This window comes from Manacus candei, unplaced genomic scaffold, assembly GCF_025592945.1.
Source record: "Manacus candei isolate 608988 ecotype Guabito, Panama unplaced genomic scaffold, ASM2559294v1 h1tg000026l, whole genome shotgun sequence".
Classification (NCBI taxonomy): domain Eukaryota; kingdom Metazoa; phylum Chordata; class Aves; order Passeriformes; family Pipridae; genus Manacus; species Manacus candei.
The window spans coordinates 2984172-2998829 of NW_026138074.1; the positions used below are offsets into that span (position 1 = coordinate 2984172).

The following is a 14658-nucleotide window of genomic DNA, read 5'->3' on the forward strand; positions in this document are numbered from 1 at the left end:
AATACTTCAGCCTAAAAATAAGAAGTTTGAATTAAAGAATATTTAAAGTTGGGAGGGACCTCTAGAGGTTATCTTGTCAAACCCCTCTGCTCAAAAGCATGGTCATCTGTTGCTTGTTGACAAAGACCAGGTCCAGGTGGCTTTTGAGTATCTCCAAGGATGGAAATATTTCCTAATAAAACATTGGCTGAAATGGCATGAAATTTCTAACAAAACCCTGTGAAATCAGCTGCTTCTTCAGAGATCTGCAGGACATGACTTAATGTGTTTGCCCCACTTACAGTATTCACACAGCAAAGATGGTAGCATAAGTAAAACTTTAGATCATTTAGGGACACTTCTGAAGAGTTACTTACCTGAGTGATATGAGGAAGGCAAGTACTATCTGACAACAGCCTTTTCACTCTAGGTAGAGGTCTTATGATAGCATTGTCTTGATCCCTAAAAAAAAAAAAATCAAGTAGTACAGCAGTAAGTACACATGTGCCTTTTCTCTTTCAAGAATGAACAATTTTATTAAGAATAAGTATCAGGTTGTTGAGACCATACTCATTGTCTTTTATTGTTAACTTCAAAGTCTGTTGTTAGACTTGGTAAGTTTAGTGTCCTGTATCGAAGCAGATGCATTTAGGTTAAAAGAGAGCTTGCCTGTAAGACTACATCACTGAGCATTAGAAATACACATAGCTTCTGTATTCATTCTTGCAGTCCCTTTCACAATATTAATACTGTCTCATTTACATACTCTCTATTTGCCTACAGAATCACTACTATGTAAAAGGTTCTTTAATACAGTTCCTTAATGCACTGCTTTCTAAGAAAAGCTTAAAGATAAAACTTATGAATTCATACATCTGCCAGATAAAGTTAACCACTTCTGCTGAAAATTACTGTTTACCTGCTGGGAAAATATCCACACATGGTGATTAGCATGTTGAGGACAAGTGTGGCAAGGTCAGTCTCATTCAACACAGGCTGGCCACTGGCAAGCAAGCACCACTTCAGCTGAGGGATGACCTGTAATGGTCGCCAGCCATCCATACCTTGAGCCCAGCACCGTGTTTTTGAAGTCAGCTTTCCATTGTTCCATAGTTCCTGCATCTATTGCAAGATTAGAGATGAATTCAGTTGATTCAGCATTCAGACTTACCTTTGCTCCTAGACACTCACACTCAAGGCAAGCTTTCAGCTGCTGTATGGCAGGCTACTGTGGTTGCATGAAATTCCAGTGAGTTTATAACTCTGTCATGGAATCATGAAGTAAAAGTTGTCAGATTAGTTGCAACATTACTGAGGCATGGAAGCATAGGCAGCCTTACCAAACAGGCTGTGATTCTTGGCACAACATCAAGCCTTTTATCTAGCTTCAATCCTTACTCAAAGAGTTACTTGGAGAATTTTCTTTAGGATTGTTTATGGTTCTCCCTCTCACTGTTTGAAACACACACCCAGTCATCAGGATGGAAATAATTTGTCAGGTTGAGAGTTTGAAGCTGACAGGTACCTCTTGAAAGCTGTAAGGCCCACTCCTTTCCTTGTCAGCATTGCCGAAGTACCATTCTTTCTCGCTCTCCCTCTTCGCATCAGGTGCTGCCTCAATCACATTGCTCTAAAAGTTGATGTTTAAAAGAATAGCATTAGCTTCACAGTGTAAATATCACATTTCTACAGTAAATGTGAGAAGTACCATTATTTTTTTAAGAACTGTCCTTTTAGTAGAGTAGCGTATGAGTAGTAAGAAACAAAGGCCACATACCTGCAAAGGGACTGTAGCTCTGCTTGTATGAAGATGTGCCAGAGTAAGCAGATCCACAAGGATTCTGATTCCATTTGAATCCATAAGGTCCTTCACATTTTTCTGTTAATGAATGAACTGAGTTACCACAAGCATTTTCTACATAAGAGTTGTTATAAGTACTGAACAGTTTTATTCAAGTAAGAAGTGAACATGAGAAAAGTTCAAATCATTCTCTAAAGTGACCAGAATGGCACAATTACCACAATATCTACACATTTCCTTTGGCTTTCTCACCAGTAAATAACAACTATCACATCCCAGAAAGCTGTATAAAAATTGTTTTAAAGCTTCCTCAGTACTTGAATTTTTGTTCAAGTTAACCCCGAAAGACTAGTTCAGACCACTTGATACAGCTGACAGACCAATAAACTACTGTTAAGTGTAATGTCCACCTCACCTTATTGAGGATCAGCTTGTTGAGAAACAGTATCAATCTGTCCCGCTCAAGCTTGTCAGTGCACTGTTGCAGCAGAAGAAAACAATTCAGTATTTCATACAACAAACTAGAAAAGCAAACACAGTTGCACCTGCACAGCCACATTTCTTTTTTATGCCTGTAATGAAACTGCTGACTTTAAAGTGCCCAGTTTCATGCACAGCTAATAAATGCAGCTTTCTGCCACTGAGGAGCAAAGGCCTTCTTGCCCTTCAACCCTGTTGTTGCTCTGGATCAAACCCACTATTCTGTTAAACCTAAGCGTTCTAACGGGCAGTGTTTGGATTCCCAGTGAGCCAGTTAAAACAAAAATAAGAAAAAGAGAATGCTTTCAGCCAGCAGACAGAAAGGGTCTTTGATATTACATCCCTGGTGAGGTTATCAAGGCTCAAGGCAAAATAGCAAGAGTTCAGTTTCACTTGCAACAGCCATATCCAAACCCCATACTGATGCTAGCAAAGAACTCCTGCAGACTGCATGGAAATGTATTTTGCAAGCCAAATCAGCGGTCAGACATAACAAACATTTCAGAGGCAAAGTAGACTAAAAATCTAAGCCATCATGTGTGCCTATTTAAGGCTACAGTTTCATTAGGTCTGGGGCTGTTGCTACTACTCAAAGTCAGTTGAAATAACGTGACATGGAACAATGTTCTCCTCTTAAAAAGCTTCTGCATTTTTCAAAAGCAAGCCAAAGTTATATCTGCATTTTGTTGGCCCTAAAGAGACTAGTTAGAAATACCTCTACGATCAGCAGGTTTTTTTAGTGAAACTTCAACTGAAACAAGGGGAGATACTAGGAACAGCTGGTGACAGGATGGAAAAAAGTATTCATGCCTCAGTTTCACATTCTGTAAACCCAAAACTTGGGTTTCACAGTAACTTGAAGGATCTGAACATTTGTTGGACTAGTTGTGTGTTAACTACTGTATCCAGTAATTTAAAATAACTCTTACCCTTTCTAACATCCCAACAATGTACTTAGTATCAGAAAATGGTCCTATTTCTTCATGACATCTTCCATAGACAATGGCCAATGCTTGCAGGCATAAGCATTTCATATTCACTTTTGGGGTAAGCAAGAAGCGATGGTAGAGTTCATTGAAGAATTCGTATCTAAAGAAGAGATGAGATTTTAGTAAAGAAAACAAACAGATCTTGGAAATGAAATAAGATTTTAATAATGTCTCACGATTTTTTGATTGCTCCACTGTCTTCAGTTTCATCTTCTTCCAGTAGCAATCTTAAATAATAATCCCCTATTTTTATTTCCTCAGAAAGGCACTCATATTTTACCTGTAAACACAGAACACATTACTTAACAATACATATTATTTCTCCTTCATTAAGCTTTTCTTGCATAACAACACTGTACTTGATTGCATCCAAAAACTCAACAAGGTTAGTAACCCCTCCTAAGTCTGAGGAAAACTGAAATCTGCTAGTTTGCTGTTAAACACACACCTATGAAATATAAGCCACCTATCAAATATGCTGCTCCCCAGAACAAATGAAGTTTCTCATCTTACTGAAATCCCAGTTTCCAGCCTCTAAGTAACTTGCTTCTAGTATCAGCTAGCTTTATTAACTGAACTTGGATAATACACAATACATTTCAGTGACTCAAGTTTTAATAAGTAGTTATTCCATTGCAAGGTATTTCACTCCATGTTACTACAAGTATGAAACACAAGCATGACCTAATTATTAGTTATACTTGCTATTGTGCTGGCTAATAAAAGCCTAGAGGCATCAGAACACACATCAAGAAGCTGAAGTAAAATTGCACAATCAGAGCCATCACTAACTTCAGAGCAACTACATTAAATTTAATCATATGCCTCAATGCTCAGTGGTTTAAAGCATTTGGTAAGCACTTCAATTAGAGGTACCTCTAACATGCCACGAAAGCCACTCTCTACAGCAGGTTTTCTTATCTATAGTTTGCAGGCTACTGTCATGAGGCCACAAAGTTATCTACAGATTTGACCACAGCATGTGATATAAAGATATCCTGCTAACTAGTACACTTTCAGAGCAGTCTGAAGCCACCATCCCCCCTTGGCAAAGTGACAGGTTCCACAGTTGATAGGGAACCCCTTTTCACCACTATGCAGTTCAAATACTTACAGCAGTATTCATTTAAAACATTTAAAAGCAAATCTCTGAGACAGCAGCTGTTCAAAAATCATGTTACAGAAGCCCCTTAAATCCGACACCAAAGTGTCCTGGGCTGTAGCTGCAAGAACGCTAGTGATACATTCCAGTAGCATAAGCCACACGGGAGTGCAGTGTGCAGGTGGGAAGTCTGTATTACTAAGTTTTAAATCTGTACTTTCGATTCTGCCCCAGTTAACACTGTGACACCCAGAAATCCTGTGGCTGACCTATACCTGATAGAAACTTTAAAAGATAAAAGCCAGTGCATGAAATACCAATCCAAACCTGTACTTTGCTATTTACTGCATCAAGGTAAGAAGGAACCTGTAGTTGTGTGATAGAACTATTTTCTATTTTGGCTTCAGATACTGCTGTTCCTAGAATGTGAGCAGAGTACCCTTAATCTATAATTTACAGTGCAGCATGGTTTTAGTCCCATAACCTATTCATGATTTGGCAACGCAGTATTTAACAGACTTCAGTTCACTGAGACATGAAGGAAATATAGACAAGAAACTTGCCATCAGGAAGAAGTGATTTCTGAAACTACCCAAAACAAGTCTGATGGAGCACATTCAAAACCAAGTATGACTTATCTGGACAACAATGTAACACCAACTCTTCTCTTAATGCAGGACTACACTGAGGGTTCTGATCAGTGTTTCATCTCTACAGTATCACTTGTCAGTCTGAAGAGGTTTCAGTTTTGCAGAGTGTACTGGACAACAGTACCTGTTCACAGACTCAAGACTTAGCAGTTTATTCCATAACCCCAAAAGAATCCTAGCTTGCAGTCAGGGATCATCAATACAAGATTCACTCATGTAATTAGATAGAGAAGCGACATTTTAAGTAGACATATTTTACATATGCAGTTTGTCCTACAGTAGATCATATACCTCAAACTCCTGATGGTTCCATGAGATAACATTAGCACTACCAAGTTCTCTGTCAATATTAAATGCTCTCATCTCAGACTCAAGAGTATCTCTCAGTTCTTCCCGTGTTTTGAAGTTCCAAATCAAGTTTGATCTAGCATGATCCTGAAGAAATCTAAAAAAGAATTTACATAGTTTAAACCCCTAAAAACATCATCTGAAAGGCAGAAAAGACTCAGCCAGCAAGGCAGGAAAGATCACTAGCAATTACAAGGCACAGAGCAGTGGTCTCAGGTTTGTTACAGTAATTATGGTCGCTCACTTGTAGCATGTTTTCATAGTCACATAGGCCAGCCCAGACTGAAGCACACCTGTGTCATCTCTTTGGGCTCAGTTTGTTATCTGCATATAGTTGCTGACCAGGAGATATGTCAGCTATCGACCATATCTGTCAGTAAGGGCTACAAGTGAACAGGGCAGCAGAGATGCACATACCAATTCCATTTTAAACCAACAAAAACCAAGTAGTTCATATAAGCAAATAGAAGTCGATGCCTGAAGTGTCACAAGACAATCAGTAGATATTCTTCAGCAGCAGTTACAGAACAGCTTTTGGATCCAGAGACTGACTGAGAATAGCACTTTAATACCCAAGGTTTAGGAGAACTTAATACCCAAGTTCTTTCATGCAACACTATATTTGACATTTAAAAACATCATTCACTGAATGGAGTAGTTAAGTTTATGGAATTTCCCCAAGCTTGTTTTCATAGTTTGTTGAACAGTCAAGATTTATTAGCACGCTTAAAAAACACCACATCCCTAGCCAAAGTGATATATCTTTTCAGATGGAAGCCCCTCCCTTGTAAACTCTGACAGCTGTAAGAGCTCACAGGTAAGCAAGCTGCATTTAGGACCTGTGGCACTATTTGAAATTCAGCATCCATGTGCTGCTTTCTCTTTCGCTGCCTTAAACTCATGTTTGTTCCAATTAAAGTTAAAACATCTTGAGTAGCTTACAGGTTGAAGCACCAACAAACTACAATGCTTTCCAGTGCTATTTTGCTTGGCTTTCAACATCATTTAGATCCACACCTGCAGTTTGTTATTTACCTTTTGGCTCAAGGGAAAAAATGATGTAGTTTGATAACATTTGAAAAGCTTTCTAAATTCCTCCCTTTCCTAAAGAGAAGCTAAATCCTTAAGCATAACTTAGGATTTTTTTTTTTTTTTAATAAGTAGCTGTTACAAAACACTTGCACTGCTTCAAGGAAGGCAGATATTGGGAAAGTCACAGCAACTCGGAAGATACTAACAAAAATATCCAGTCAGCTAATAACTTGTACCTGAGACCATCATATTAACTTTAGTATTTTCACCTGTAATAGAAGAGATCCCAGTTTGCCTCTATTTTTATTCTCTGGCGTCGTTTCCTTAATATCACTGGCTTTTGAATCATGTTCTGCAAAAGAACCAAATTTAACAAGTTAGTAGAAGCACATACTCCACATTTTCCTCTTTTAAAATAGAAAGCTGGGTTTTTTTACACTCCTTCAAAAGCCACACTAAGTTAATCCTCATTAATAATGTCTCCTTTTCTAATAAGTAGTAGCAACAGACTTGCACAAGTGTTATTTACACCAGGTTAAGTCATGCCAGAGAAACTTTCAGCTGTTTAACAAATCATTTGTTTAGAAGCAAGTTATCCCTGAGAAAAGCTTAGTTCTCATCACCATAAGCATTCATCAGCTCCAAAGCTGATTGAGAGGAAAACTCACAAGAAGAATGTTTTGCTCTTGAAAGGAAGTAACTAGAGCAAGTCACAGAAATAAAATGCAAACCTGACTTGGTCAGTGAAAGGTTCCCTATTTTGATGAAGCATGAAATCAATGTTATACTCTACATGAGGTACCACATGCAAGTAGAAGGTCCAAGCAACAGAATCCACACAAGTGGCAGAGACATATAGACTCACCATATTGTTTCTGTCCTGATTGTGATGAAAAGTTGGAAGAAAAAGAAAAAGTACATTTAACAAGCCACAGCCACTAAAGTAATTTAAACTGGTAACATCAAACTTGCTGCTACCTTTTCCAAGCTACACTTGCACACATTTACTGTGAAATGATACAACTCAGAACTACACATAGAAAAATGACTGTTTAAACTCAGTATCTAGACAAGATGTTCAAAGCGCAATTTGATCTTTCACCACTGTTTTTCACATTTCTCCATTTCTCCTAGTTCAGCATTATTCCATAAATATTACCTGTCAAAATTGTGCACCACAGTCTGCATCAAACTTCAGCTAGATTTTACCAAGTTAAGGTTTCCCTAAATTAAAGCTTATTGTTACATCAGATTATATAAAAAAGACAGGCATTGTGCTTTTCATCCTTCCTTGCACATACAATAGATTATTTCATTTCCAGAATGCATAAAAACAAGCTTAATCAAGATAATAAAGAAAGTTAAGGGAAATACCTCATAATTCAAAGAGTTTGTCATATAGAACACAGCAATAAAAGTCAAGGAAAAAGAAGACCAACAGTAAGAACTCAAGCAGTTATAAGCTATCCTCTTATAATATCAGATCAAAACAGTTACTTATCACTTCTGTCTTAATTGTGACTTTACGTACAGTCTTGTGTTGCCATTTAAGCACTGTGATACCTATAGCCAAGGGAATCCTAACCTGGTGTCCCTGTCCACAGGAGGAGGGTTGGAACTAGATGATTCTTAAGGTCTCTTCCAAGCCAGGCCATTCTACGAGTTTATGATTCTTTAAGTAGGTTCCGTAATTAAAATATCAGTAACAAAGTACATAATTTTGAATGCAAAGAATATTCAGAGTTTCTTTTAAATGTACAATTTTGCCATGTTTCAAGGAATTTCCTCTTCTGTATAGTTAACTTAGAAGAAATGCACATAGGCTGCATTTTAGTTTGATAAGGTTAGCTAAAGCTTAATACATATCCTGAAGGAATAAATTTGCATGCTTTATGTTCTCCCTGGAACCCATTTCTAACCTAAGATGAAGAGTAATAAGAGGTAGAGAGTTTTGTTCACCAGCTGAGTGTGTGTCCCTCTCCACACTCAATCAAGTTACTGTAACAAATAGTTTCAAATACTTTTACCTCTTTCTGAGCTATGCCCATTCGATCTCTCCAGTGCATCAAGACTAGATCCACTTTCTCTTTGGCAAATTTTTCAACTTCCTTTGCAGCTTTTCCAGCCAGTCTCTGCCACTCTGGCACTTTATTAAACTTGCCGTACTGATCCTGCAGAATAGAACAATTAATTCCTTACAGTTGTGGATTTATCAACATCTTTGATGCAGGTCAATGCAACAAAGTGTCTGTATTAGAGTCACTAAGACTGTACATCTACATATGGCATAGGTAAGACAACTACATTTACTTACAGTTGCAATTTTTAAGTTATCTCTAACATGCATCCTATCAGCATCTTTTTCAGGAACAGGATCAGCGCTGTCAAGGTACGCCAGCAAACCTGGTGGCTAAAAACATTTAAAAACAGTGTAAACACACATGTGGCTAATGAACAGCAACCATCACATTAGGCAACAAGATTATTTCTTTAAATTAAAGATTTCAAAACAGAATTTGTATACTACCCTGAAGCAAGTATGTAAATCTACAGCATTTTTTTGCTCTTATTAGTAAAATGCCACCATCCTCAACAGAATCATTCAGAGAGGCCTACATCCTGTTTCTTAAAGCAGCACTAAATGCAGCTAAAGAATGCAGGAAGAAGAATTGATCCCACAGCAATACTGAGGGGAATGAATAACACTAGAATCCATCCATATCCTCTAATATGGACTAAATGTTACATGTAACATTAGAGATGAGACAGTCCTATTTGACTAACCTTTCCCTAAGAGAGTAATCAAGATCAGGACAGTTTGCACTGCCAAAAATGAAGGAACTGCTATTTTGAAACTAAAAGTTAGTAATTTCCCAGATTACAACACTATTCTTTGAACTAACTTCACTTTGCATACTCTATGTTCTCCCTGGAACCCATTTCTAGCCTAAGACGAAGAGTAGTAAGAGGCAGAAGTAACTTGAGTACTTACTGAAGTAACTTTAGCAAGAACCTTTTAGGAGGCTGTAAAGGTTTAAGAACATAACTACCAGAAAACAAATTTATCCATGTTACAAGCAAACAAAGTTGGACAGGCATGAAAGCATTAACAGAACTGTTGACTTAATTTATTATTAACACTATATGCATTAGAGATATGTTTACAATGTCTCCCACATTTTTGTACTTTTAATTAAAAAAAAGAAGTCAGACACCTTATTTTTAAGTTTTGTGTCATACACTATTTTAAAAAGCAGCAAGAAAGTAACAGAAGACTTTTAGAGTCCGATATGCTTTGAACTAGACATCAATATCCTTTACATATCAGATGCCAGACTGCTGGTCTCCCCAGTAAGACTACCCCCTTGAAGGGGAAAGGGGATCTGCTTACTATATAGACTGCCCTAAGTTTTTTGGTACCACTGGCTCTCAGATTTTACTCTTTCGTTACTCCATATCCCATTTTTACTCACCAAAATACGTTTCAACAAGTTCATAGCAGTTTTGTTCTCAGCTGTCCAGAGGCCAACCAAATGTCTACTTAACTGCCTGAAAAAGCCATTGAAATTAACAAGCTGCAAGTTAGTATTTTAACAGATTTTTAAACCACTAAACTGTCACCCTTACCATGCTGATGAAATGAAGATGAGCAAGAGCTTCGTGCTCTTGAGTGAGTAAGAGCACAAAGCATTATATTGTTCAAGTATATGCTTGGCATGCTTTTAAAGTGTGGTCTTTAGAAGTTTCAGTGAAGTTAGTGAACAGTAGCAGCACATGCTTTCTGATCTAGACCTCAAAGAACACTTGAGCAATAGAGCAGAAACATCTAATAATCAAGTGTAAATTTATCCAGTCAACCTTAAGTTACAGCTAAAGTTAAGAGTCTAGAAACCATCAAGAACCACTACTTGCTCTACCTAAAGTTCTTAATACCAGTTATTGGTTAGAAGAGCCTTTCTGGGAGCCTGCCTTCTATGCCAAATGGCACTTTCTGCCAACATTTGTCACTAGGGTTCTACTGCACTGAACCAAAGCATTGCTTATAAGCAAACCATAAGCAGTTGCACTAAACAGGACTAGTAAGACAGATGGTTTCACACTCTTTCCTGCCTGACATACAGTGGCATTAAGTTCCACTTGTCCTTACATTCCCTAGCAACTCTAAGCATGTCAGGAATGCACTGCGAAAGCTTCAATAATCTTGTATTTGGGTGGAAACAATTAAATCATCACTCATCCTCCCCAGCATACTCTCAGAGCTCATGCTCACAAGTTCTACTGACTGTTTTGTTCAGGGAATGATTTCCCTGAGGAGACTTCTCTCCCAGATAGGATGGGTAACTCTACCTGCATGCAAGATGCCTGAGATGTGCACACCAGCTTTTATATAGCTGAAACTTTTTAGAAGTTCCAAACATTCTACTTGTCTTTTCTTTCCCTGAATCTCTTCATTTAAAAAAAGTAAAAAATAAATCAGAACTTGAACCTTTAACGAGTAACCAACCCAAGTCCACTTTGGCCAAAAAATATTCAAGGGTTTATTAAGTAGCTGCAGTCTCAGCGTAGCTTGCTCTAAACATAACCAGAATCTGAGGAAAATACTCTCCTAAAAACCTTCAAGTTTTCTTCCCTCGCCTCCCAGTGCTTCTAATGTTAGCTAGGCCATTACTTAGTTTTTTTAAAACATGATATATCAAGTGAGACAGACATACCTATTTGTAAGCATCCTTTGATCTGTGCTTATTGTAAACATAGCAGTGTGCAAGTGACGAGGTAAGGCACCTTCACTGAGGGCAAGATCTTGCATTTTGGTAGCAATCTCTTTGTCTCCTTCCTTTGGAAACAGGGCAAGATGATTACTAAAGAAAGAACCTTTATTAAGCTGCTTTTATCCTAGTCTACAGTTCCAAGGCCTTCTTGACCATCAATTATACCAACTAATATTAAAAAAACAGAAGCTAGAGTATGATTTTTTTAAGTGGAAGCTCTCCACAGCAACTGCTCAAAGCTGTAGTAAAGCCATGGACCAGATAATTGATAGATACATCTATGAGGACAGTCACTGAAAAGGGTAAGATGCATGTTTCCCATCATAGATCAGGAGGTTGGTAGTACAAGTAACATTTCCACACTGCAAGAGTAAATTAGGGTTAAACAGAAAGTAAGAGCCACATATAATTGCTTGTTGCTTGACTCTTGTCAACAGTAACCATTTAAGATTAATAGCTGCTGTTCAGTTTAGACAGCCACATGGATAAGACTGTCACTCAGTCAAGATACATTAGTTGCAATGAATACAAAAACCCTTTTGTTGCATTTTTATTTGTCTAAGTCCCACTATAATTCAAGTGATAGGACTTTCAATAAACAGCATAGCAACTTTTAGCTATTGTTGTCAGGCTTATCAATGGAAACTTGCAGATTTATAATACCTCTATGTCAAGTGTTCATTCACTTCCATTCCAAGAAAGTATTAGATGGATTTCAGATGCATAAGCCATTGTGATACAATGAGGCACTAACTTAAGCCCTGAATTTCAACACAGGAAGTGTCAAGAGTCAGTTAAGCAAGGTCACCCTGCAACAATCACGAGCAGCCCTTCAGAAGTATGGACTGGTTCCATACATTATGTGGTATGGAAATCAACAAAGCCAAAGCAAGAACAGAGGTTGACACCACTAGTCTGCTCTGGGACACTACTGCCTGCTAATCCCAGTCCCATTCCATCTGGCAATGCATCCCAGAAAATATGGCCTCTCCTCCTGGAGACACCCTCTAACATGCAGGACAAGTCTGGTGGCTCTGAGGTATGTGAGCTAATACAACATTAACAGCCAAATCTCGACTGCAGTATGAAAACATGCAAGGCACTACACCTTATGTCCCAACTCACATGCTTTCCAAACCCCAAACGTAAGATAAAGCAAGTTGCTATATTAAACCACTCACAATTAAACAGGTGTTCTGTTCCTTGCTTTCCCACTTCCCCCTCCCCACTCCCTATCTTGAGAAGCTAATATAACCAACTTTTACTGGTAAGCAATTGCACTTCCAAAATAGACAATACATATTTAGCATGCTATCCCAGCTAACATTGATAAAATCTCACCTCTATTATTGCCTTCATTACCAAACCTGCTCCTTTCACAATTGCCATGGAAGGGTGCTAAAACAGAACGTTGACAAAATAATTATTCAAGCGCAAAAACGGAAGATTAGATCATCCATGATTCAGTTTCCTTCACTCATCTACATGGCTGGTCTACCTCCAATTCTGGATAAAAGTTAGTTTTTCAGTTTTGTAAAAGCTTGCCTCAAGAAGAGCTCCTACCCTAAACCTTTAAACAAGAATCTCTCATGCAACTCCCAGACAGATTTCGCAGAACTGAACAGTAGTATATATCAGAGAAGCTGCAATAACACTGAGGAAACTGTCTGACACAAGCTGACACTAACCAAAAAGCAAAAGAGCCTACTGTTTTTACAGCAAAAAGGCATGACATTTTAGCTAATAATCCTAGAATTCTTACAGGTTTACTACTGAATAGGATGTTACTCTTGTTTTTTAACTCTTAACTCATTTACTGAGAGAAAAACAAAATGGCAGAAGATACTCCAAAGAGAGGAAGATCTGTGCATCTGCTGAATTAGCTTAATGTTTAACCGGTATTTTTAAGTGTTTTTAGAAACCAGTCTTAGACAGTCTATTCTACAATGATTTGCCATACCACTTACTATAAAATAACCACCCCAATCTGATATCTGAAGGCAGCAATAGGTCATTAAGAAATTTGCCAAGGTAGAAAATGTTTAGGGACATTAACCAGCTGAACAGTAGACAAATCCATCTTTCGGGAGAGCAAGAAAAATTTCGTGTTCACTGACTACCTAAAGTCTATAATAATAGTAAAAAAGTCTTACCTGAAAGAGCTTAAATAGTGTTCTTCCATTAGATGCCACCATTTCCAACAACATGTCAAACTGCTGCCCCTCAGTAGTCTCACTATATGGAGCACATAGGGCAAATGTCAGGAAGTCCAGAAGTGAACTAATTACTAGGGCACCTGTCCCATGATCCTGAAATTAGGAAGACAGGTATGTAATACAGATACAGCATTTCTCCCCTGTCCAAGAGTATTCATGATGCTGAAGATGCTCTTCCCTGTCGTACCATGAAATAGGCTGCAAGCAAAAACTACAAGTTTAGAATATGCCATTACTCTGAGTATGGCAATACCCTGGTAAAGTATTGGCTAAAGCATATCAGACACTCATGACTCGTATAATGGTGTGCTACAAACTACTTTTTCTAGTTGAATCCCACAAATCCGAGTTTACACTATCCTTTTAGTTAAAAGAAACAACCAGCTTCCATACTAAACATGCAAACATTTGTTGCAGGACATTAAAGTTCTGCAGCACAGACAGCTACATTCTAACCTGTCAAGATCCAAACATAATTAGATAAACTTCAGAGCCAGACACATCTGTATTTTCTGTGCTTCAATTGCAGGTGCAAATGCATTCAAAGATACATCCAAGTAGGACAACAACATTTTCATAGTAATTAAAAAAAGCACTTAAAGAAGCTACCTGTTTTCAATATTTGACTTACCACATGGGAATTGAATTTCTCTAGTAGATTTTCTAGGAACTTCTTTGAAGAAAGAAGGGAAGCTTTGTTCAACTGCTCCTGCCTCAAGTCATAGTCATCATGCATGGGCTATAAAAAAAAATTATTTATATGCAGTCACATTTCAACCCTCAGTTTTTAACAGCTGTAATCCAAAAGCCACCCTCTGAACATAAAAAGCACATCCTACTTCAAGTTCAGCAGGAAATCACTGTACAACAAGTTATTTCATGTCTGAACACACTGCAGGTTGAAGGGCAGTCCCTATTTCTACATCTTTCAGTAGCCTGAAGTGAAAGAATCTGAAACTTAATACTTACACACATAAGAGCACAAAGCATGTCAATAGCAGCGTGGGTTACACCATCATTGTTCCTTTTGAGGGCTTTCACAACCTTCACTCCTAATCGTTCTCGAAATCTTTTGAGAGAAAAGAAAAACCACCAAGATTAGAAAGGAAATAGCAATCTTAATTTTAGATAAAAAGTGTAGTCGGTGACCAAAAGGGGCCTATTCCCATTGCATTCAGCAAGTCAGTACCTTTGTATTTTCATAAATTTGAGATTCCTTGGTAGGAAAACTTTAGTAGTTACTACAGTATTAACAATATGCCAAGCACATTCACCAAAATAGAGACATATTT

At 37.9% G+C, this 14658-nt stretch overlaps 1 protein-coding gene across 2 annotated transcripts in view; it reads right to left on the reverse strand.

The window, feature by feature from the left end:
- DNAJC13 (DnaJ heat shock protein family (Hsp40) member C13) overlaps nucleotides 1-14658 on the reverse strand; it is a 56099-nt gene that overhangs the window by 23625 nt on the left and 17816 nt on the right. For both annotated transcript variants that reach the window (XM_051789086.1, XM_051789084.1), the window contains exons 13-29: nucleotides 14336-14435; nucleotides 13998-14105; nucleotides 13304-13459; nucleotides 12492-12548; nucleotides 11094-11215; nucleotides 9855-9930; nucleotides 8696-8791; nucleotides 8409-8552; nucleotides 6651-6733; nucleotides 5293-5446; nucleotides 3426-3529; nucleotides 3190-3349; nucleotides 2196-2258; nucleotides 1757-1858; nucleotides 1505-1609; nucleotides 899-1101; nucleotides 357-441 (exon numbers count right to left, since the gene is read on the reverse strand). In XM_051789086.1, coding sequence (XP_051645046.1) covers nucleotides 357-441; nucleotides 899-1101; nucleotides 1505-1609; nucleotides 1757-1858; nucleotides 2196-2258; nucleotides 3190-3349; nucleotides 3426-3529; nucleotides 5293-5446; nucleotides 6651-6733; nucleotides 8409-8552; nucleotides 8696-8791; nucleotides 9855-9930; nucleotides 11094-11215; nucleotides 12492-12548; nucleotides 13304-13459; nucleotides 13998-14105; nucleotides 14336-14435 — 1918 coding nt within the window. The remainder of the gene's footprint in view (nucleotides 1-356; nucleotides 442-898; nucleotides 1102-1504; nucleotides 1610-1756; nucleotides 1859-2195; nucleotides 2259-3189; nucleotides 3350-3425; nucleotides 3530-5292; nucleotides 5447-6650; nucleotides 6734-8408; nucleotides 8553-8695; nucleotides 8792-9854; nucleotides 9931-11093; nucleotides 11216-12491; nucleotides 12549-13303; nucleotides 13460-13997; nucleotides 14106-14335; nucleotides 14436-14658) is intronic.